Source organism: Cheilinus undulatus, linkage group 15 (assembly GCF_018320785.1).
Source record: "Cheilinus undulatus linkage group 15, ASM1832078v1, whole genome shotgun sequence".
Lineage (NCBI taxonomy): Eukaryota > Metazoa > Chordata > Actinopteri > Labriformes > Labridae > Cheilinus > Cheilinus undulatus.
In genome coordinates, this window is record NC_054879.1 from 33735122 (window position 1) to 33759399 (window position 24278).

A 24278-nucleotide genomic window follows, 5' to 3' on the forward strand; every position below is an offset into this window, starting at 1 on the left:
AAATTCTAAAACTGATTCATGGTTTTAAAAATAGAATATGAAATATCAACAATAAGCAGCAGTTATATTAAGTCTCTGAGAGAGGGTTAGACTGATCAAGTCTGAAGGAGTTTTCATACCTCTAGTTCAGTTGATCTGGTCTGAATCATGGACAAGTTTTTTTACGTTGTTTCAAAATTATGTCACTTGTGGTCTGTGTTGACATGGGGGCATTTATAAGCGGACCAAAATGTGTGATGAGCAAGGAAAATGCTTTTTACTGGTCCAAATTTTTTGTAATTCATGAATACACATACAGACTACAGGGTATGTAACACTGTAACTAACCGAAGATAAATACACATGAGATTAATAATTCTGGGTCTCAAGTAAATCTTAGATAAATAAGTAAAATCATGTGGGTGTTTACTGGATGTTCACTACTTTTGAATATTTCTCATAAAGAAAGCCTGATCGGAGGGGGGCAAAAAAGACACTTGCACAATTGTTTCTGAGGTTCTTCAGGTCTGCCTGTGGTTTTTGACACAGATTCCTCTGGTTTATCATGAAAAGCGCAATGCTTCCTGCAGATTTAGGTCGGATCGAGGTCAGAGTCTGAATGAAAGTAGACAAAGATTCACCTTTGTTCTATGGTGAGCATCAGTTTGGTTGAAGACTTTACACCAGCGCAAACAAACCAAACCAACTTGGCGGATGGTTTCAAGTTCATTTGGACTGAACCAATCAGGTTAGTTGTTAATCCCTTAGGTTTAGTCCCATTTCTAACTTTTACATCTGCCACTTGTATAAGTGCCCCTTGGTCCTTGAAATGGAGCTACAAAGAGTAGTGGTGAAATCTTCCCCTATGAAATGGGACCCTTCAAGCTCCTAAAATGTCATCAACATTTGTCAACAGAATTTATGTAAACAGATGTGACACGATACAAGATATTTCTACATTGAGGGACGTTTTAGAATGCCTGTTTGAAATTAAAAAAACAAACAAAAAAAAACATGATGCATTACCATAATGAAACCTTATTAAATTGAGATATTAGACTTAGTTGTAATGGAAAATCTAGATGATGAATCAGACAGCATTACCAGAGATTTCCCATATCACTCAGCTGGAGGTGTGCCTCTGGAGAATCTCTGTTTTAAGGGGCTTGTGTACCCTCATCACTTCACCCCACCCAACAGGAAATGGGACACCCTACTCATGGACATAAACATACAAAACATACAAAACATAGGCACAGGCCTAAGTGGTAGAGACTGGGGATGTGTTGGCGTTAAGCCTAAGTGTGATTCTTGCATTTCTTACCTGTAGTTTTTCCAGCAGGTCCATGTTTTGTTTCTTCAACTGAGCATTTGTCTTCTCTACTTTGTCGAGTCGATCAGAGTCATCAGGCAGCGGCCCTGAATCTAACATCTCGTCCTGCAGGACGTGGTACTCCACCTCATATGCATGCAGCTGCTTTGAGATGTCCATCTCCATCACCTGGAAAACAACACAGGGAGACAGAATACATCAAATTATAATGCAGGTTTATATAGACTTTATGTGTCACATTAGCACACATAGGACTTTCTCTCATCTGTTTCAGTGTGTGCTATATCCTTTAGAAAATTGCTCTATAACCTAATCACCAGTGCACCTGTACATCTGTACAATTTATATTGTACTATATAGTTTCATTGTGCTACTATCTTTTTTATAATAATCTATTTAAGTTTCTAGCCTTTTAATATTTTTATTCACCTCTTAAGCATTGAGTCAAATTTCTTGTATGTGAAAATGTACATGGCAATAGAAAGTGATTCAATCAACTGACAGTTCACTCATATATAAAGTAGCAATGTAAAGGTAAAGCTCAGAAACAGATCCGAAAACAGTTTTCCTAACATTATTTACCAATAAGCCTATTTCATGATTGTTTTATGTGAAACAACTTCAAACTTATAATGTTTCTGTATTTGGTGAGCAAACTATTCAGCAATAACCTGACACGCCAGATCAACTGTTTCATATATTTATTGCATGGATATATGTCTCACTCATCTGGAAAAGCTCCCATAGAAGTGTTTACAAAGGGCAGGACTTTTCAAAAGATTCTTGGAAGGTGACTGGAGGAATGCTCTGTCTGTCATATTCATGAGGGGCCAATCAGAGCAACAAGACAAAGTGACGTACGCATGCATTTCTCTTGTGCTGACAGGTGCTGCCATAGATTGTTAATGGATAGATTTTATGCCAAGGCCACTCAGGAGACATGCAATATCATATTCTGCTAAGAAAAGCCTTTCCCTTTTTAAAAAAAATGAAAAGTGGTACAGTTACAATTAGTGGTGGGTGGTAAACAAATATTTGTACTGTCACCAGTAAAATTTCTGCCATGGAATGGATTTTTGCAACACCTTCATCATCTTCATCATCCGTTTAGATGCCTACGTTGTGCTGTGATGCATGCACGAGGCATATCTGTTCCCACAGCTGACAGTGGGAGTTATTTGTGATGACTGTGTCCAGTCACTAGCACGTTTAGCCCTAGCAATACATGTAGGCAGATAGCAAACCAAACGTCACACACTCTTGCCATTGAAACTAAACACGGTTAACAGAAAAAACACGTGTTCTTTCCTCGCAAAGTTTGATCGCTGTACCGCTACTAAGTCAGTGTGCCATCTCTGTCAGCCTGCCTGGGGCTTTAACACAATCTAAGTGCTGCTTTGGCTGGTCTCAGTATGTCTAGAGCCCAGCGCTACAGCTATTCATCTTGCAACGAATTAAACAACTTTTTAACGGTGTGTTTTTAAATTATGACTTCCTTTATAAGTCCACGGTGAGTCAAAGATCCAGGCTGCGATTTTAAATGAGGTCAGAAAAGCTGCTGTAAACTAGCTGGAAAAACTCGCCGGTACAGCAGCTAAAGCTAAACTAAATCAATGCTAAACACACTACTTCTGTCAAGCTCTTCACAATGAAAGTTGGTGGCTGTTGTTTTTCTGAAACGCTTTGATTGTGAACGCATCAGAATAGAGAATGAAATGGAAAAACTTGGAGCACAGTTAGACAGAAGTAAACCTAGAGAAGCTTAAATAAAAACAAGAAAATATTCTGGGCTCTATGGTAAGACATAAATTGAGTAGGCCATCAAAGCCTTGTTTTAAGGGGAGAAGGGGTTTATAACTCTTGAATCTGGATATACAAGCATTATTTTTTTTTATTTTTGTAATACCGCAACATAATACCATTACCAACAAAGGCAAGATAAATACAGTGATATGATTTTTAAGGCATATCACCCAGGCCTAATTACGATTAAAATTTTACTTTCCTACAGCTACATCTGAGCTAATATCTTGGAAAGAATTGGATACACTGGAAAACCCCATCTGTAACAATCGCAAACCCCTACCAAAGCTGGCCGGAAGAAGAGTAAAAACATCTTTTCTGTAATGAAAAGCTTTCAGTTATGCTCTTTGCCCTTGTTTTATTACAGAAATGTTTTCCCAGTTCTGACAAAACCTCCACTGTGGCTAAGTCCAAGCTAATCCCTCCATTAGCTGCAATTATATACAACCATCCACAACAACTAACCCTTTCCTCCCATACCTCTCACAAAATCATGCCGAATTAGGTCGGCAGAAAAGTGAAAATCATCTTTCCCATCATGAAAAGCTTTTAGCGTTGTTTTAATTCTTTATTTCATGCAAAAGTGTGAACCAATTCCTATAAAGCTGATGGCACTCTAGGGCTACATCCAAGCTGATCACTGCACAGGTGGTAGCCATTGCAAACAGCTTTGAGTTACTAAACCCGTCCATAGTTACCACCTCATTCTCCTTAAATGACACCGATTGGTCCAACCAGTGTTTGGTTCAGCAGAAACGCTCTAGATTGGGGCTTTTCAAGCTGGATTTGCCTGATAACAGAGATGGAGTCTGGCAAATCCATGATTTGATGATTCATTAAGGTAGCTATTTTAATCATCAGAGGCATATAATGAAAAATTCAAGCAAATTCAAACTCTATGAAACATCTGAGCATTTTCAAGGATTTCAAGCACATGTTCAAACCTTGAACATAAAAGCACTAGACAAGAATAAACAAACATATTCTGAGCTTTTAAAAAGTGGGGAAGTTCTCAAAGTACAGATATTTTAAACTTTATTTTAGAAAGATAGGATGAAGATGATGTTGCAAAAAACAATAATTTATGTCTTTATCATTCATCCAACATTTTAATGTCAAATTCAATGCTTTAATGTTTTGTTTTTTCTCTGTTTCCTGTTTTTGATGCCCTTTTAAAAACCTTGTTTTTGTCTTTGAAAACTGCTGTATGTATGAATTGTGCTCTATAAATAAAGCTGCATAGCCTTTCTTAAATGTCAGTGTTTGAATTATTTTCTGGCAACTTAGAGAAATATTTTGTACTTCTATAACTTCCTGTTGTACCTTTGCAATAGTCTGCTCCATCTGTGTGGGAGTGAGGGTTGGTATTGTAGTTTTTAGATAGTCCACGATGCTCTCAAAGCTGTCACACTCCACTATCTCCTTCTCATGGCTGCTCAGCAGACAGAGGGCCACTTTGAAGATCACATCAGTGCCTTGGATGAATACAAAATCTGCAAAGAAACATAAAACAGGCACATTTTTTATTTTTCTTGAAGCTACATTTGTTATAAGACTATTTAAACGTCATCCTTTTTCATAAATAGCCATTGGTGATAAGCCTTTAAGGGGTTTTTGTTCTAAAATTATACCAAAGATGCGGGACACAAAGCCGAGGGGGAACTGTGAGGCGAAGAGGGTAAGGAACCACGGAGCTGCGTAGAGGCTGGGGCAGATCTCGTGCTCCTCAAAGTGATTGTAGAGCTCGCGGTGGTAGTCGTGTAACAGTCTGGAGAGCTGGTACATCTGAATCTGGAAGACAGAGCCCACAAACATAAAAAAAAAAAATCAAACAGATGATACAGAGAGACAAGGCCAAAACATTCTGTGCCAGAACAAACTTGTAAATCAGGATCCAAGAAGTAACACAAGACAATCTAATAATTACAAGCTGGCAGAGGAACTTTTACCCAAGCATGGAGCTGTTTGAGAGTCACCAGTGTTTTGTTACAGGCTTGTACAAACATGCATCAAAGCCAAGAGTCTGATAAGCCCTACTGACTTTATAACAATGCAGTATTACAGCAATCCTGACACAAAGAAACACAGAAAAGAGAAGCAGAAGTTAGCCATAGCTAAACTTAGCCTGTAATCAATCTAACAGTTTCCTGACTGTCATAAAGAAGACAAGTAACACCTTTACCTCCTCCTACTGAGACTGCACACACTGACAAATTCCTCTTTTCTTTCAACCTTTGTATGACTCTATAAAGGACAAAACTGCAGAATAAAGATGCCTTCTGTTCAGCTAAACGTTACCTGATGTAGATTAAACATTACCACGCCTGCTGATGCTTTAACCCGGACGAGGTCAGCTGATGTTTAACTGGAGCCCACGGAGTGAACAAGCAGGTGTGGTTTAAAGAAGAGGTGGAGACATCTGACGACTTTTTGCTGACTAATAACACACATAAAGGTTCTCACAGCAGGTACACAGCAGATTTATGTGCCTGTTTCTTTCAAACTGTTACTAATGGGTTGAAAACTTATGGCACATGTTGTGTAATATTCAAATGTAGTCCTGAGAGGCAAGTAAAAAACAACCTGATGGTAAATATCTTTAGTTTAATCTAAAGACTTATAATTGTTCTGTGGCTGTAACTGATAAGCATGTCTGCAAGAACATTTTATTAATTTCTACAGATAAACAAGTTAAAGTATTCTTATAGGGAGTCTGCTCATAGCCATACTGACCACTGAGATCACTCAGGTCAAGTATTTTTTCCCAAGTTGTGTTCTGAAAATAACTTTCTGTGGAAATTGGAGACACATTACAATGCTAAGGGAACTACTTGTTCCTCTATTAACAGTCATTGATTGCGTGTGTAGGTGGGTGATGAGATGCAATTTTTGGTATACTCTTGTTCAAGAGCTGCTGCTTAAACCCGTCATCTTTTTATTAACTATTTCTAGGGAATATTCTCCACCAAGCAAATCTTCAGTGGGCTGAACTCTTCCCCAGACAAGATGAGAGTTGTATGAGAGAGCAAGGTAGCTGAATATGATAGGATTCTTTAACTTCACAAAAAAAAACACAATTTCATGGAAAATAAATGCATAAAAATGTACCTGAACATTTGAAAAAAGTGCTGAAGTGTTGGGGGTGGGGGGGCGTCTAGGAGTGTATAAAAAAAAATCAACAAAAGAGACAAAATTTTATTTTCCCATATTACTATCATTATATACTGATTATTGGGGCACAGGTGGCACACCCCATCCACGTGGGTGGCCCAGGTTCGAATCTGGCCTGTGGCCCTTTCCCATGTCCCTCCCTGCTCTTATGTCCCTGTTTCCTACTCTATCCACTGTCCTCCTCTATCAAATTAGGGCACAAAAAAAGCCAAAATAAATCTAATATATATATATATATATATATGTATATGCAACTTGCCTTGTGAGTGTAATGCAAAGACTAAATGTCAGTCAAAAATCAGTCAAAAATCCTTTTTGTGATCTTTTCCACTTATGAATACGTTCTAGTGGAGCAGTTCACCCTCTTGTGGTCAGAATTAGAACTACAATCAAAACTTTTATTAAAAATTTACCCCAACATTTCTAAATGATCTTTGTAAAACTTTTTCACACCTTTGAAAGCCATTCAAATTAAACTAATCAATAAAATCCAGCAGATTTTTTCTGTCCTTTGTTCCATTCCCTTGTTCTTCACATCTTCCTTTCTGGAGTTGAAGTGATTATCAGAGGTGGGAGAAAGTCATTGCTTTTCAAGTCTTAAGTCAGTCTCAAGTCTTTGATCCCAAGTCTCAAGTCAAGTCTCAAGTCTTTGATCCCAAGTCAAGTCTCAAATAAAGACAAGTCGAGTCAAGTCCGAAGTCATAGGCTTGAAATTTTCGAGTCCTTACAAGTCATAAGCACTGTTTACCAAATAAAATGCCATTTTAACAATGTAACAATCTACTAAATTTGACAAATACAATGAATGCATTTTGAATTGTTTTATTTAAAAAAAATAAGACCAGTGTGACAGAACTTAATCACACAGAAAAAGAGGGCTGACATAGCATTCAGGATATAATCAGTGCTAAGCGGTGCAACAACAAATGAACTTCTGAAGACGTTGTACAGTCATTTTAATTCATCTAATGTGAGTGTGTGTGTGTACATGTATAGGTGTGTGAGTGGATATATAGGGTTTGTGTGTGTTTGTAAGTGAAAATGTTTGACTGGTCAACATTAGGTTTAAGGCGTTATTACCAGTTCTTAACCTCAAGTTATGTGTTATGTGTTAAGTTATAAGACCTCAAGTTATGTGAACACAATGACTGCCTCCTAGTGAATAAACAAAAGAGCTGATGAATTATGGGTGTCTGTTTGGGTATTTATATTTCATATTTGGACATTTACTGTAGTTCTGTGACTCTGTTAACTTAAAGTTATGCTTTCTATTTTTTCCCTCTCATATTATTGCTTTTAGCTAAAGGGGGAGGGTCCCCATATTGGTCTCTGCCCTGGGCCTCCAAATGGCTTAAACCGGCCCTGCCTCACACCTGCAGCTCCCCCCTCACAGATTGTTCTGTCCTGCCAGTTTGTTGCTTTCATTTTTCTGTTTCTGCCCTTTTGACAGTATTTATCATTGGTACATTTAAGATCAAATAAAACACCCACATTTGGACAAGTTTTACTCAATTTTACATTTTTTTCAAAATGTGATCCGTGTGTGTTTGGCTCGTCGATGATGATGCGCATTGTCAAGTCATCATCAAATACGAGTATGGGAGAGCATTGGCAGGGAGTGACTGAAGAAATGTGATAAAACGAGAGCATTAGAAGCTTATCACACCTCTATGAATTACCTTAATGAAGACATGCACCACCAGCGGACTTCCTCTGCGCTCTTTTATGCACGTTCCTCCATCCAGCACGCATCCGACGTTAATAATATACAAGTTTTCATTTGAATTTGGAAATTAAAGTCTGTCTTCATTGTGTGGACTTATATTTATGGAGGATTTCGGGAGAATTTTTTAAAGTAAGCCTTAAAGGAGATGCAACTGGTCACTTAAAGAGCCACATGTGGCTCGAGAGCCACGGGTTGAGTATCACTGCGTTAGCTGAATACTTTGAACAGGGGCACATTTTACTCAACTCACTGAAAATCTCAAGTATTTTCAAGTCATCGGACTAAAGTCCGAGTCAAGTCCCGAGTCATTGATGTCAAAGTCCAAGTGGAGTTGCAAGTCTTTGATGATATTGTCAAGTCGAGTCCAAAGTCATCAAAATTGTGACCCGAGTCTGACTCGAGTCCAAGTCGCATGACTCAAGTCCACACCTCTGGTGATTATAGTATAAATGTTTTGATAACACACACTGAAAAGTTCACATTTTTGTTCACTAACAATTTGGTTCTGAGTCAACTTTGACAATCTGGGAGGAAAAAAGAGACAGTCTGTATATCTGCTAGGTGTTTAGGGACATAAGATGAATTATTATCTAAAGTTTTTTTATATCCCAGCATAAGACATTTTGGCATTGTTTCCTCAACAGCGTTTTATTTAAAATCTGGTGAAAGATGACACTTTGCACCTATGTGATGTTTTGTTAAAACTTTAATGCATGAAGCAGCACTGCACGATGCTCAAACCTAAATTATCTTTCAAAGAGGATATGCAGAGGATTCTGCAGCTAGAGTGATATCACCAAACATCAAGATGCTTCATAGTTTAGAGTTCAAACCCAGACTGGTGTACTGACCTGCAGAGAAATCATGTCCGGCCTGTATTGCTGCCTGATGCCGAGGTCGTACATGAGGAACTTCAGCATGTCAAAAGCCTGTTCTTCACTCATGTGCAGTAACAACACTCCTGCTACAAAGCTGATACCCTGGCAGTAACCAACCTGTGAAGCATGAAAAGAAAGCAGACAATGTGGACAACTGGTTACACAACATACAGCTCATTTACAGTGAACAGTGATAGAATTCACAATGTACCTCTGTATCCAGCAGAGAGTAGGCTTTCAGGAGGTTGTAGAGGGAGAGCTGCCCTGCACCCAGCTGGGTGGAGAAGTACTGGTGGGTGGGAAAGGTCCGGCCTAAGCAAGGAAATACAGATTATATTGGCATTTTTCCCGTTCAGCAAATTAGGAAAAACAGTTAAGGACAACTTAATTTAATTTGTAGTCAATTCTGAAGTTTAGGCATGAAAAATACAAGAAAAGAGAATATAACTGAAGCTCATATTGAAAAAAGGAGTCCATGGTATTTTCTTAAATTTTTTTTTGCTTTTTTAAACTACAAAAGCTCATTTATTCCTCTTACAGTTGCTCACCTAAGTCCACCAGAATAGCATGCTGCTGAGCAGTGAGCTGCTTCAGCAGGTCATGGTAAGGGGTGTCGGGGGCCTGCTGGCGCTGGGGGAGTCTGTGACGCAGGCGGTGTTGATGGGAAAGCAGCAACCAGACCTCTCCGCGCCTGCTCTTGGGAACACCTGCAAATATAAACCACACATGCACAGACCCTCACATGAAATATTTACTGCTATAAATAGATTTGGAAAAACATAAATACACAAGCATGCCTTTAAAACCCATTTTTGCCCGTCTTCAGACAAAAAGCCTCACCTTGGCAGAGAGCACGGTACATCTCCTCCTTGTCTTGTGGGACTGTCGTTCTGCCTGGGGCGGTCAGTTTTTTCTCCCACAATGCCTGTGCCTCTTTGGAGCACTGGCCCACTTCCTGGTAGTCCAGCTTCATCTTGCGGATGTGCAGCTCATCTCTGCTCGCTGCAACACAATCAACAGAACAAAATGAGACATAAGGACTTATCTAAAACCATTCTGCCAAAAAAGATGCCATTATCCCTGCAGACAATGAAGACCAAATCTAAATAGAATAGGGCCGTAAATCCTCGATGTTTCTGCTTTTGTAAAATCTAAGGCAGCTGAAAGCAAGTATGGATTAGATCCCCTAACCGTTTTACACCAGATACCACAGAAAACTATGTAAACACAAGCCACATCCCATATTGACACCAAAGATCGAACCTTATTGTTGTGGAGACATGAAGTAGCTCAAGAGACATCAGGATATATGAGAGAAATTCACAGGACAACATTTGCAAAAACCACAGTAGGTATTAAAAGTCCTGAGCATGCAAACAAAAGAAAATGAATTGAATGAATAGTTTAACCAACACCCATAATCATGCAAAACATCTACCTGCCTATTGCTTACCTTCTATTGAAAACGGTTATTCACAGTTAGGTCCTCAGACCAGCATTTGGTGTCATAGTCACAAACAAAAGGAAGAGATGTGTTGGTATAATAGGATAAAACATAAAGGCTAAACAGAGCAGCTACATCCCTGAGCTAAAAGAATCTCTATAGATGTAACTCCTCACTGCAGAATCAAATATTGGCCAATATTTACCCTTATTTCATGTTTTTAATCCTGGTGATTACCGTGTATTTTTATGAGCTTGCCGCTGGGACAGTTGAGAAACAAAAGTGCCCTCTGCTGGGGCTCCTGCAGACTTACACAATGAAACCTGTGAGTTTGTACCATTCTACACTGCTCTATTTCTGTGGTGTGTTGATTTGTAAAAGGCTTCCTAAATTGCATTACATGTGATGTGTTTAACCTGACACGCCAGATCAACTGTTTCATATATCCATCGCACAGATATATTTTACATTAATCTGGGAAATCTCCCGTATAAAGTGTTTGGGAAGGGCAGGACTTTTCAAAAAAATTACCTGGAAGGTGACTGGATGAATGTTCTTTCTGTCACATTCTTTATGGGCCAATCAGAGCAACAAGACAAACTGGGATCGTAAGCATGCCCAGCTCCAGTACTAACATGAGTTCTACAGGCTAGCAGTAATTTATTAACAGTAGACTAGTCCATAGATAAAATTCATGGCGAAAATGGTTGGGAGACATGAAAAACACAACTTCTCTGCCCAGAGAAGCTTTCAGTGAGGCTCTTAACTCTTGTTTTGATAAAGAAATGTGGTCCAGTTCTGATTAAAGAGAGTTTCATTAAAACATATGATGATTATCTTGACATTGTAATAAAGCAAAACAAAGAGGCACACATCAGGATACTTTTTATCTCTTTTATAGCTACAACAACAATAGATGCAATCCGCTGAAAGTCGCAGTTTAATATGGCCTCTATTTACACTGTAACATAGGCATATACTAACCCATATCACAGTCTTTTATCTTTTAAAGGGTGGAGTGTGCTCTGAGCCACTTTACTATAAAGATGCTGTTTTGATAACAAAGCAGTTAATTCACTCTCCCAAAAGGCTTTAAATTCCTCTGCTACACCCCATCCCTCCTCCAGACTGTTAACTCCCTCTTCAAAGACAGTTATGAAGAGAGGAAAATAAAATTGCTTTAGGATGCTTTTGCAAACGATAAAACCTGCAAATTTTACACCAACATCACCTAAAAGTGTTTGCATGTGGCTCCTTGTTTGTGCTTAGCCAGAACACTGCACTCTAAAATTAGAGCTCCAAACCAAGATTACAGAGATCTGACCTCTCAAAATAAACAGTGAAGACAGCATGTGGCTAACTTCAGCCTTCTGTTGATCTCAACAGAGCTCTAGAGAAATCAAGACTGTCAGTGTGAGTGCAAGATGATGACCGAAAGGGCAAAAGTTGAGATTAATACTTTTATAAATGTCTGAACAACAAGACCTAGTGTTAGCTAAGTAAACAAGAACAATCCTGTGCCCAGTAATCAATACCACCAGTGTCTAAAGTGAAACTAAACAGCAGTGAGTACTCTTTCAGAAGAAACAAGATGTTCTTCATATTTATCCTTCATGTGATCATACAAAGGATTCATTCAGGGTCATTATGAATGTTTAAGTGCACTAGATTACTGCAGCTTACCCTCCAGCCTCTGGTTCTCCTTCTCCATGCGCAGCAGGAGGATCTGCTGGTGGATGGCGGTCTTCCAGAGAGCTCGATAGTCCGCACTTGTCTTCTTAGGTCTCTCCCCGGCTGAGGGCAGAAGTCGCCCCAAAGGGTCCAGGGTTGAATCAAAGGCACGAGGTGAGAGAGGCAACAGCTCCCTGCCATCTGAGTGATCTAAAACACAACAAACAAAAGTATCAACAGAATGTCCATATAGAAATATATATAGAAATTATACTTCACAAAATAAAGTAAAAAGGGGTACCCAATAGGTTGCAATATCGCTGTTTTCACCAGTCTTAATTTGGTCGACTAAAACTATGACTAAAAATGTTCGTAGACAGCCTTTTTTCCATGACAAAAACTAGACCAAAACTAACAAAAACAGATCTTTGATGACTAAAAATTACAGAAACTAAGTTCAGATTTCATCAAGATGACTAAAACTAGACTAAAATGTTTTGAGTTTTCATCAACTAAAACTAAAAAGGATAGTAATGACTAAAATGTGACTGGAACTAAAATGCATTTCATTTAAAGGCTAAAAATAGCTGCCAAAATTAACACTGGTTTTCACAGTATGAGTATTTACTGTAATCATTGCAAAATCTTTAAGTTATCGCCATAAATAAGGAAGAATGAAAGGATATAAGAAATGCTTTCTAACTCAGAAAATAAACATAAAAACTGGGGGATAGCTTAAATGGGCAGATCTATGATATTGAAAATTTGCTGATATCTGACATGGCAATGGCACACCACGCACAGCAGACTTGTGCTTGATGTTACAAAATGAATGTTTTACACCAGGGTTGTCACATGGCCCAGCTAGTGAGCAGGTTTCAATTGGCCTGCAAGGCATTTTAGAGGTACGAGATACTTGTTAGGCTAATTAATGGCTCTTAATGCCTGTAGGTGTGCGGCTGCCTGGTTTTTAGTCTCTATATGTCAACCCTGTGATGACTGGCAACAAGTCTAGGGTGTGTCCCAGCTTTGCCCAATGACAGCTGGGATTTGGTTGAGCCTCCAACTCCCTGTATGCATCAATGGAAACAGATAATGGATAGATGGATGGATGATCTTGTGAACCATGAAAGGGACTTTTTATAGATATTTATCACCAGCTCTGCTGAGCCTTTTAGCTGTTGTTTTGATTTTAGGTCATAATTACAGTGTTGATAAATCTTGCCTCTTCAAAGAGGAAGCTGATTTGTTACTTGACTTTTAGGCAGGGTTCATACACCTTACACCTAGGTCAAATTCAAGCACTTCTTGGTGCCTATTTAGCTCAGTTGGTAGTTGGCCCACATGCAAGGGCTGCAGTCCTTGACGCGTTGGTCTTGGGATGGATTCCGTAGACTTGGCGCATGTTTTGTGGATGTCTTCCCCCATTCTCTCTCCCCAGATTTCCTGTCTCTATTCAGCCAAATAAAGGCAAAATGCCCTCAAAAATTCTTACAAAATTAAAGCACTTCTTACAAGTACGATGCATATTTTCAGGATTTTCAGCACCTTATAAGTGTGGTAAATTACATATTTTCACTAATTCACAACCAAAAAAAGGTTTTCTAGGTGTTATGGAGCTAAAATGATGTAAAAAAGGACTGAATTTAATCATAAAGGTGCTAAAAAAAAAACACATCACTTGCCTCAAAGCAGTTAGCATTCATTTGAAATACTCAGAAATAAAGCCTTTTTTTTTTTTTAAACCCTAAAAACGCAAAATTAAATTCAAGCATTTTCAAGGATCTCCATCACCCATATGAACCCTGTTAAGGATTTATTTTTGCCATAACTGCTGTTGTAACTATTTCTTTCCAGCACCAAAGAGCAAAAGCACAAGTTAGCAGCTAACCAGCTGAGGAAGTTACAACTACGGCAGATTTTTATGATTTTATGCCTTGACTGTGGGAATAACCTGCAAACACCTTTAAAAAATATGTAAGAGACAAAAATTATCCATGAGAACAGGTAGGAGGCTCACTTTCCCAAACTTCTTTATCAGTGTTATCTGACATGATGAAGAGGAAAATTCCTCTCTTCCTTGACCCCTCTCTGCCTCTCCCATATACAGCATGCATGGGATTCTAAGGTCACTAGAGTAAGAATAGAAACTTTCCACCAGACTCACGTTCCTTCTATCATTCTTTATGCACTGGTGGATTATTCAGAGCGTATACATTGTGCATCATGCAGCGCCTCCTCTAGGCTACTTGAGGGATAATGTTACCAGACCTGTGTGCTGCATGGAGGCAGATGGCTTGTTCATGGGTGAAGCCACCCTCAGGAAGATCTTCTGTCTCCAGGAGACCCTGCGTGGGGTTGGAGGGAGCCCTCCAGTCACTGAGTCGCTGCTGCAGCCGGATGACGTCCTCTTCCTGCCTTCCCCATTGCTACAAGAGAAGCAGACACCTGATAAATGAGTAGGGTGTTAGCTTACACTAACACGCTTTCAGCAGCTTTCACAAATGCAAGCAGATACACAGAGTGCATTAACCCATTAAAGACAACATTGAAAACCTTATAAAGGTTCTCATCTGGAAACCATAAGCTGATAAGAGCTCACAGTCACAATAGAGCTTAAACATAACAGTTATTGACTGATTCCCACTGTTCATGTTAATAAAGCAGAGAGTAGTGCTGAAGGTGACAAAAAAACGACAACAAGCAGCCACAGCTGAGAGGCGTGCATGCTTTTTCCACTTCCTGGGGGGAAAAAAAGGCTTTTGTTAGTGAAGCAGAAAACATTTTTTTGGCCTTGGTACTGCAAAATGTCAAGTTCACTGCCCCACTTTACTCATATTTCACATTTATCCAACTCTAGCTAAGCCCTGAAACCCTCATCTTTCACTGAACAATACAGATATTGTTGAAAACTTGGCAAGAGCAAACACGAAATGAAAAAAGGATCCCCAACATGTCCAAAACAACCAAAATAAAGTTCATGGTCATTATGTGGGAAGGGTGTAGAGGTTTATGATCAAACCTGCAATTTGTGCAAACATCTGAACAAACTCTTTGCAAAACAGGGAGATGACTGTAACCTGACATGCCACAAGGACCTTTTAAATATCAGTGGCATAGGATATATTTTACGTATATTTTATATGTCAATACACAATTCTTCACCATCAGTGGAGTCCATTGGTTAATTAAACCTGTGCTGAAGACGGTCAGGAGAAGAGCAAAAAATACCAAATTCCACCAAGAAAAGCTTATAGTTGGGTTGCATCCACACAAGTCTCTTCACTGGCTACCATTGTTTACAGGTTTGCAGTCACTTAAACTAAACCATGCCTGTAGCTGCTACCTCTGTCACCTCAAATGGCACTGATTGGTCCAATCATTCTGACTTAAAATAATCATCTCAACTTAAAGCTTTGCAAAAACAGCCATCTGATTCAGAAAGAGTGAATATTTTTTTTAAAAGACAGGCAAAGTTTATCAGTTTGAGCAAGTTTGCTGTTTTGGAATTGCAGTTTGTACTTTCCTTTTTTCTTGATTCTAGTTTCAATAACAAAAATTTGGTGAAAATTTGAATGATTTTTCCAATAACTTCAAACTACATTTAAACTTTATACTTAACCAAAGCTATTCTGTTTGACAGATTTATTTTTCCAATACAGAAATAATTATTTTACTCCATGAAAATAACTGATAGTTACAGAATTTAATACATTTCTTAACATGCAAACTTCTGCCTGATCATGTGGGCAGTAAACTAGGACATGTCGTTTAAGAGAGCTGCCACACACACACTCCTCTCTTTTATTTCCTCTTAAACAGATAAACTCTTCACTTGACACATTATCTTGTGTAATTTTTTTCCCTGCAGCAGATAAAAGAACTGTGGCTTTGAACATGTTTGCATATTTAGACCCTGCGTGTCGAGGCTTTTCTACATATTCTATTTTCTTCATCTCTAGGGGCAACAAAAGATTCAAAAGCTTTTCTTGAACCTTCTGCTGCTTTATCAGTGTCAGGGTTCAGAGGATCGGATGGCTGTCAGGGGAGAAGAGCATCTTGTCTGCTCCACTGAGTCTCATTTATAATGGAAATGTTAACCTTTCCTTTCTGCCAGACAGACACCTTGCAGAGCGTGTTAAGGTAGTGCTGCAAGAGGGGATCTAGACACTCATCCCTTGAGCATACTACGTAACCTGACTGGGTAGTGCAAATGAACATTGAGAACAAAATACACCTAGCACAAAAAGTAAGGAAATTTGTGTTTGCTATTATTTCTTTGTTGTAACAATGCTTCTTGTTGACAATTCTTATACCGCAGGAAAAACTGTTTATATCCCTTTTAAATGGTGCCACATTTGTAAGGAACATGCATTCGTGGGATGCAGAGCTGAGTATGTAGGTATGGCACATGAAAAATTTGCCCTATCTTCTCTCTTGGGACGTCCACTTAGTGGCCTATCTATGATGTCCCCCATTATATAGAGCTAAGCCTTCAGTTTGGAGATGGTACTAGAGCTAATCCCAAATAATGCTGCAGCTTGGGCCACACCAGCCATATCTACATCAGTCATGCTGACTCTTGCAGCAGACACCTATTGACCACTGTAGCAAGGCCCATGCTGACAACTGTCAGCGCCTGGAGGTAGCAGAAACTTAAAAAAAGAGTCAGTAGCAACACCAAATAAACTGTTTGGCACTGGTAGAGAAGATTCGGCTAATCTTTCAGGCACCAAACCCACACACTCAGCCCTGCTGCTCATCTCACAAATGCATGTTCCTTATAAATGTGGCACCATGTAAAAGGGAAATAATCAGGCTTTCCAACAGTATCAGATTTATTACCAAGAAGCATTTTTACAACAAAAAAATAATCTACCACACACAAATTCCCTTACTTTGTTTGCTAAATTCAGAACACTCCTAATCTAAGTCGACATGAAGGAAAAAAGATGCTGTTGTAGTGCAAAATGCAGTTAATAAAAGCTTTATGTTAAGGGTTAAATACAGTTTTGCCATGCAGTACAGCCTCATACCACATGCAAATACAACAAGACAGGGGTGTATCAGCATCCCCTTCAATTTCAGAGTGAGATATAAGAGGGTGGGTCCAGCTGCACAAAAGATTGATGTGGAAAAGAAACAGCTGGAGAGTATTTTCCAATAAAAGTTGCTGATGACAAACGAAGAAAAGTTAAAAGATACAGGGAGGTTAAAAGTTCAGACAGCCAACACGTATGCGTTTACGGCCATCCCAGCAACGAACAGTCTGTGCCCTCCCACCCATCTCATCTGTGAGTTTGGGTCTAAGCAGGGGGCTGGTATGAGCACCCCCTCTCACCTCTTGAGGCTCCCACTGTCTGCCAGGGAGCTGAGGGAGCCTAGCGAGCCCTGGTAAATGCTTTTCAGGAAAGTGGGGGCGAAGAAGGAGGAGGGGAGGGTGAAGGTGGACTCGCTCTCCGAAACGCTGCGCGTTCTCGTGACAGCCACGGGACTGGGCGAGCCACACATGAAATGCCCACAAAATATGAAAAACAAACACATTACACAAAAGAAAAAAAAAAGCTGAACAGAAAAAAGCTAACGTGGGATCAAAAACAGAGGCAGGAAATGTGTGATGCTATTGTTTGAGGATAGTGGAGCAGGAGGCGGACAGATTTAGGACTGATCAAAGTGCTGCAAATAGATTAGATTGTCTGAGAACATCAAAGGTTAGATAAATATTTGGTCTGAGTCAGAGTGATTTAAAAGAAAGCATCAAGTTCTGATTTTTAGCAGTTAGCATTAGCCATTTCTTCAAAACAAAACACAAAAGCTCACTGCTAGGAGATTTTAGTATCATATCATCTACAGCATTACTAAAGATGCATACTGTGCATTGATCATTCCTCTTCCAAAGGTGCAAACCAGGAAGCAGAGGCCAATAGGCTAAATGAAGGGGAGGTTACCTGCTCTGCAGCAGTTCTTGATTAACAGACTGTTGTCTGCGTAGAGGTCTGTTCTGGGGGGTTGGCTGGCCTTCGAAGGAGATGCGTTTCTTCACAGGTGGATGGCTGAAGGTGTGGGCACGTCGACGGAACTGCAAACTGCCTTCTTGGTCGTCATCAGGGAAAGAAGGAGGAGAACCAGGAGGGGAGTGACCAGGAGACTCCTCATCCTGCTGAGGAGAGGATGTAAAATGTAAGTGCAACAACCCTTTGGATTCATTTTGGAGTGGATGGAAGCAAAGGACTGCTTATCTTGAAACAACAGCTTTTTGAGCTTTGATTATCTTGAATTATCAAAGCTTTTAGTTGGGATCAATGATCTAATAGTGCAATTATGTTGATCAAGAAAAGCCTATTTTCTCTTGATCAGAGGTTGATAATTCCCTTATCTACAAACAAGAAAGCTTCCTTTTCATGAATAATGACCTGACAATTTGTTCTTGGAAATCTAAGCTAATTTTCTCTTAACAATTGCCTAAACATCTTGGTCTATTAAGACAACATGATGATTGCATCATCATCTTTATATTTACCAAGACAGTATTCTTGTGGAAAGGGCTGGTTATATTGTTATCTGATGAAAAATAGCCCACTATTTGTGGAACCTGCTCTGCCTGCTTGGAGGCCTATGGGGCTTGGCAGAAACGCTAGGCCATCAAAGCTCTGCAGCACTACTTTTTAAAAGCTTTCTCCCTGATCAAGTCATAATTCTGAATTAAAAAAAAAAAAAACGCTGCATACTTAAGTAAGCAAATCATGTAAAGTGTTGGTTTTATGAGGAAAAGGACATCTCATTTAGGCAGCGTGAAATGCAGGTGTGGGTCATCACAATTATCAGCATAGCTGGGAACTGTACCTTATGTTCCAGTAGCCAGCAGGAATTTAAACGCTACACAGGGTAAAGAGATTGTACAAAAAGAGTCACACAGGTACACAGAAACAGTGTCCCTTCTCCAAACATGATGGAAATCATCACCCAGGAAGACACTTTAAAACGTTTTTCCTTTGGGACACCCCCAAAAAGCCTGCATCTTACCAACCAGTACAACTTACATTTCTGCTCATCCTTTGAGTCTAAATCTCTAGAATACAACTGAAACATATTTGTTATTACAGGATGACAGACACTATAAGATACATGGATGCATGTTTGCTGAAGGCTTCTGTAGGTTGTAACCTGTTGATACCTAGAATAGAACTAAACTGAAATGAACTAAACTAAACCTAAAAAATCTGAACTAAAAACTAAACTTAACTAAACCACACTGACATATCCTTAACTTAAATATTAACTAAACCAAACCCAGGTGATCTAATCCAACCTAACTTTAACTATTAACTCAACTAACCTTAACTAAAAACTGAACTAAACTAAGCCCAACTAATCTAATTTAACCTAACCTTAGCTAGTAATCTAACCTAACCAAAGTTTACCTTAACAAAAAGCTAAACTTAACTTAATTAAGTAATTTAAGCTAACCTTAACTACTAATTAAACTAACCTTAACTAAAAATAAACTTAACCCAAGTAATCTTATCTAACCAAACCTTAACTAAAAACTAAACTTAACGAAACTAAACCGAAGTAAACTTTCCTAACCTAACTTACCTAAAAATTAAACAAAACTAAACCCAAGTAATCTAACCTAACTAAAAACCTTAACTAAAAGCTAAACTAAACTTACCAAAGTAATCTTACCTAACCCTGACTGAAAACTAAACTAACCTTAACTTAAAACTAAAATAAACTTAACAACATAAATCTAACCTAACCTTAACTAAAAATATAAGTAAACTAAACCAAAGAGTCTAACCTAACGTAAAAACTAAACTAAACTGCAATAACCCAACCTAAACCAAACCAAACCACAAATACTTTTACTAAAAACTAAACTATACCATACTGATCTGACCTAACCAAAATGAAACTAAACATGCAAACAACAAATCTAAACTAAAATGAAGTAAGGTAAATCAAACTAGCATTAACTAAAAACTAAACTAAACATAACCAAGGTAACCTAAACTTACTTTACCACTGAACTATACTAACCTAACCCAATCTAACAAACACTCAACTAAACCATACTGATCTAACTTAACCTAACCTAGACTTACCAAACTAACCTAACCTTGATCAATAGCTAAACTTAACTAAACTGATGAACTCTAACCTTATCTAGCCTAACCTAACCTTAACTTAAAACTAAACTTGACCATACTAATCAAACTTAAACTAAACTAAAGTAATCTAAGCTAAATTCTGAAAGGCCTTTACTTTACCTCACAAAACTAAACCAAACTAACCTAAAAAAGCAAACTAAACTGAACCAAAATTATCTAACCTAAACCAAACTAAAAAACAAATAAACCATAATAATCTGGTCTGGCCTAACCTTACCTAAACTTTACTTAACTAAATTAAACTAAACTACAACCATACTTACCTTAATTAAACTAAACCAAATTAACCAAACCTAGTCTAGCCTAACCTATACCAAATGAAAATGTGATTAAATTGAATCAGACAACTGGTCATTACCTACCTCTGTACAACCACAATTTTTACATCTACAGTTTTTGCATGGTTAGATTTGCCTTTTATCTTTTTTCAGAAGTAAGTAATGACATAAATGGTCATTAATGAAAGGCTAAAGGCATATTCCAATAACTAATTTATCTGAATTACATCCATTTCCTGGTTAAAAGCAGGTAAAAGTCAATTGCTGATAATGATGTCTTCTGAAGTTAAGACACACAAAGCTAGTAACTTAATTCCAAAGTAAGTTCACGGCCAAATTCAAACCACCTTAATATCTCAAATTACAGGTCTGCACTCACCAAGGCCATGCAACACCAAAGCCATACTCGTCCCAGGTTCAACTTTCCACTCAACACTTCAGGATTCAGCTTTGTCTCATGCCTGCTGGTACAACTCCCACATCTATTGTATTCTAATGGGCAAAGTCCTGTGACTCACTGCATCACTCACTATTGGTGGATAGGACCTCGGTGTCTAAACTCCCTCCAGTCTGCTTCCATGATGTTTTTTACCGACCTCCCCCTCTGAAATCTGACATGACAGGATAAACTCAGCGATACTCACAGCAGCAAGGTCTGATGGTGCTGTGGCCTTTATCTCCTCAATACTTGCACTGCTAATCAAAATGCAGATTGCCAACTGTCTGTTCGGCTGTTGCACAGATAATATCACTGACGGCTAAATGGCTTAATTGTAGATCAGAGGAAACACCGATAAGATAAAGTTGCTCAGACACTCCTGTAGTTCTGTATCCTATGACTTGGCTCAGAAGAGGAAACCCAAACAGGCATGGCTCAGCACAACTGGACATCCTGACTGAATTTCCTGCTTGCTAGAACATCGGCATCCTGACATAATTCCCAGATGAAAACTTATACAATCTAACACAAGTTAAACAACAATCTCTAACTAACAAAAACATAAGAAGCTACAGGGACACAGCTTAGCCTTGGCATAAATGATACCAGACTGGCACATATTTAAAGACACCACCAGATCATATAAAAAACAAGACAAGGACATTTTAATGGTATTCAAGTTGCTGATGGATAGTATTATCTTTTGACTAGGCGTGTTAATATTAACGCGTTTATGCTCGTGACTAATCTGGAAAGCTTAATGCGTTAAAAAAATAAGAATGCAATTTAATCATATGTCTAAGCTTGACCACAACTTCCTCCCGTAGTGCTCCTGCGCGGATGTTAACATCCCTTGGGTGAACAGATTAAAGGCAGGTCAAATGCAGCCAGCAGTGATGAGTGAGGAGACAGACCCAGGTCTGCTTCATGGCAAATTTGATTTAAAAAGCTGTCTAATGGAAGTCTGGGTGAAACTAAAGTTGTGTGTACATGCTGCAGTGATAAATTGTCTTTACACTGAAGCACAACGAGTCTGAAGTACCACCTCCGGGCAAACGCATCCTTGCTAATGTTGGTAAAGACACTAACAACAACACGGGATCAATCCATGATAGCTAATGTTAGCAAAGATGCTAACAACTACACGGGATTGAATCATAACATCAAGCTACACTGGCACAGTCCAGCAGACTCAGATTTGTCCCCATAACGACAACATCTAAGCTAACTAATGCAATCGCTAATGGGTCACTAGAGACTGCAGAGCATCGACATCATTGTCAACAAGGGGCTTCAAGACATCATCTGGGTTGCTTCGGATCACCCGTACCGCAGAACACCTACAAGAACTACTGTCACAAGAATCTATGGACTTTATGACAGCTAAAAAGGCAACTAACATGGAGCAGCTGGCCCGAGCTACATTAATTACACTGAGGAGAGACCACTGGACATCAGTAAGCAACCACAGCTACCTCGGGGTAACAGCACACCTGATCGTTCACTTAACAGCAGGAGTTACTTTGTACCTGATGCGTTTGTCTTCGGGGCTCATTTGCAATTTAAATATATTATTGCTCAGTGAATTAAGACACTCTGACTTACAAACCACAAATAAGTTTAAAAATTCTAGTTAGTTTAATATTCCTCATTTAAACACCACACATGTACTAATTTATCTCAAACAAAAATGCAAGTAAATGGTAGTGTTTTCAATTTTAATTTATAGATAATAATAACAATAATAATAATAATAATAATTTTTTTTTGGACAAAGTGTTTTCAAATTGCTGTAAATAAATTTAAAATAATGAAAATAAACACTTGATAGTAAGAATGTTTAAAAATCTAAAAATTACTGAAACTAAAGAAATGCTGTGATTAAACAGGGTTAATCACAGTTTGTGAAATACAGCATAGTGGTGTGATTAACTTGATTAATTTTTTGACCAATTAACGGCACTAATTTTAACCAAAAACTTATCTGGAGCTTAAACTTAAACTCTGATGCAAATAATCACCCTGGATTTTAATTGCATTTTTTCTTGATAAAATCTGACATGAAATAATAGATGCAATTGACAAAGTGAGTCATTTGAGCACCCTGTAGAATTTTGTTCTGTTTTTGTTAAAATCTATAAGCAATGCATCCCTACAGAGGAAATCAATTTTACACATTCATGGCTCTCTCTTTTTTTGTTCATATAAATTCTGGAGAACATTACTGGATACATGAAAAATGATGCAGAAAATATTTTTTGGCTGTAGGCAGAGCTGCATGAAATCCAAATAGATGTCATGAGCATTGTCTTTTCAGGGTGTAAACTTTAAAGGTGTATTTTGTGATTTTTGAAGTTGGGTCGTATGAGGTACTTGGCTATAGTAGTGGCATTAGCCTACAGTGATTTCTCTGAAAGTTGCTCTGGTGGTTATTACAAGCTCATGGAGATCCGGCATAATGACTGTAGATGGGAACGTTTTATTTGCATAGTTTAAAGAGTTTACGTAAAAATGGCCAAGAAAATATGTTGGCTTGCCTGTACGATGTCTCGAAAATCCACAAGCATTTAATTTTTCCTGAAACCCCTCTGTGTCAGGCACTAATTTATGATACAGCTTTTGCCATTTCATCTCCTTTCACCGTGCACTGATCCTCTGATCAGCTGTGTGGGTCTGTTGGCTTCCACAGGGATACTAACACCACACCAAGTTAAAAAAAGACAATATGAGTGATTTTTGACTCAAGTGATGATGATGTGCCGCTATGTGGAAACAAGAGGATATATTTGTATGAACCGGCGTACACCGAAGAAGAACTTATACAGATGGAGAGTAAGCGGGCTAAAAGAGAGTACAGAGAAACTTCATTTGTAAGTTTCGAGCAGGAGAGATCCCAAGCATGGGTTTGCATTTTCCACACCTACACTACCAGATAAATCCAAATCACTTATATTGTCTTTGTTTTAGCTTGGTGTGGTGTTATTATCCCTGTGGAAGCCATCAGACCCACACAGCTGATCAGAGGATTAGTGCACAGTGGAAGGAGACAAAATGACAAAAGCTGCATCGTAAATTAGTGCCTGAGACAGAGGGGTTTTTGGGAAAAATAAAGTGCTTTGTGCATTTTCGTCACAGTGTACAGGCAAGCCAACATACTTTCTTGGACAAGTTTTATGTAAAACTCATTGAACTACATGGATAAAACCTTCCCATTTGTCGAAGTGTCACTGATAACCATTGATGCTGCTTTGTTAATTAATCATATTATAGATTTAAAGAGAAGTTGTCTGTGATAATGCGCATATACATCGTAACAATTTGCTGGTTGAGAAGGTCAGTGTATGGTCTCACACCTTATATTCATACAATACAGATATTTATAAAA

At 38.6% G+C, this 24278-nt stretch overlaps 1 protein-coding gene across 5 annotated transcripts in view; it reads right to left on the reverse strand.

The window, feature by feature from the left end:
• The window catches only part of tbc1d4 (TBC1 domain family, member 4), a 59707-nt gene that overhangs the window by 8812 nt on the left and 26617 nt on the right, over positions 1-24278 (reverse strand). Inside the window, exons 12-23 of one of the 5 annotated variants that reach the window (XM_041806463.1) lie at positions 17954-18162; positions 17347-17499; positions 14277-14434; positions 12018-12215; positions 10344-10346; positions 9731-9892; positions 9439-9597; positions 9102-9202; positions 8864-9007; positions 4747-4906; positions 4439-4608; positions 1304-1480 (exon numbers count right to left, since the gene is read on the reverse strand). In XM_041806463.1, the coding sequence (XP_041662397.1) occupies positions 1304-1480; positions 4439-4608; positions 4747-4906; positions 8864-9007; positions 9102-9202; positions 9439-9597; positions 9731-9892; positions 10344-10346; positions 12018-12215; positions 14277-14434; positions 17347-17499; positions 17954-18162 (1794 nt within the window). Of the gene's footprint in view, positions 1-1303; positions 1481-4438; positions 4609-4746; positions 4907-8863; positions 9008-9101; positions 9203-9438; positions 9598-9730; positions 9893-10343; positions 10347-12017; positions 12216-14276; positions 14435-17346; positions 17500-17953; positions 18166-24278 lie in introns of all 5 variants that reach the window. The other 4 variants (XM_041806461.1, XM_041806465.1, XM_041806462.1 and 1 more) reach the window with 4 other exon arrangements.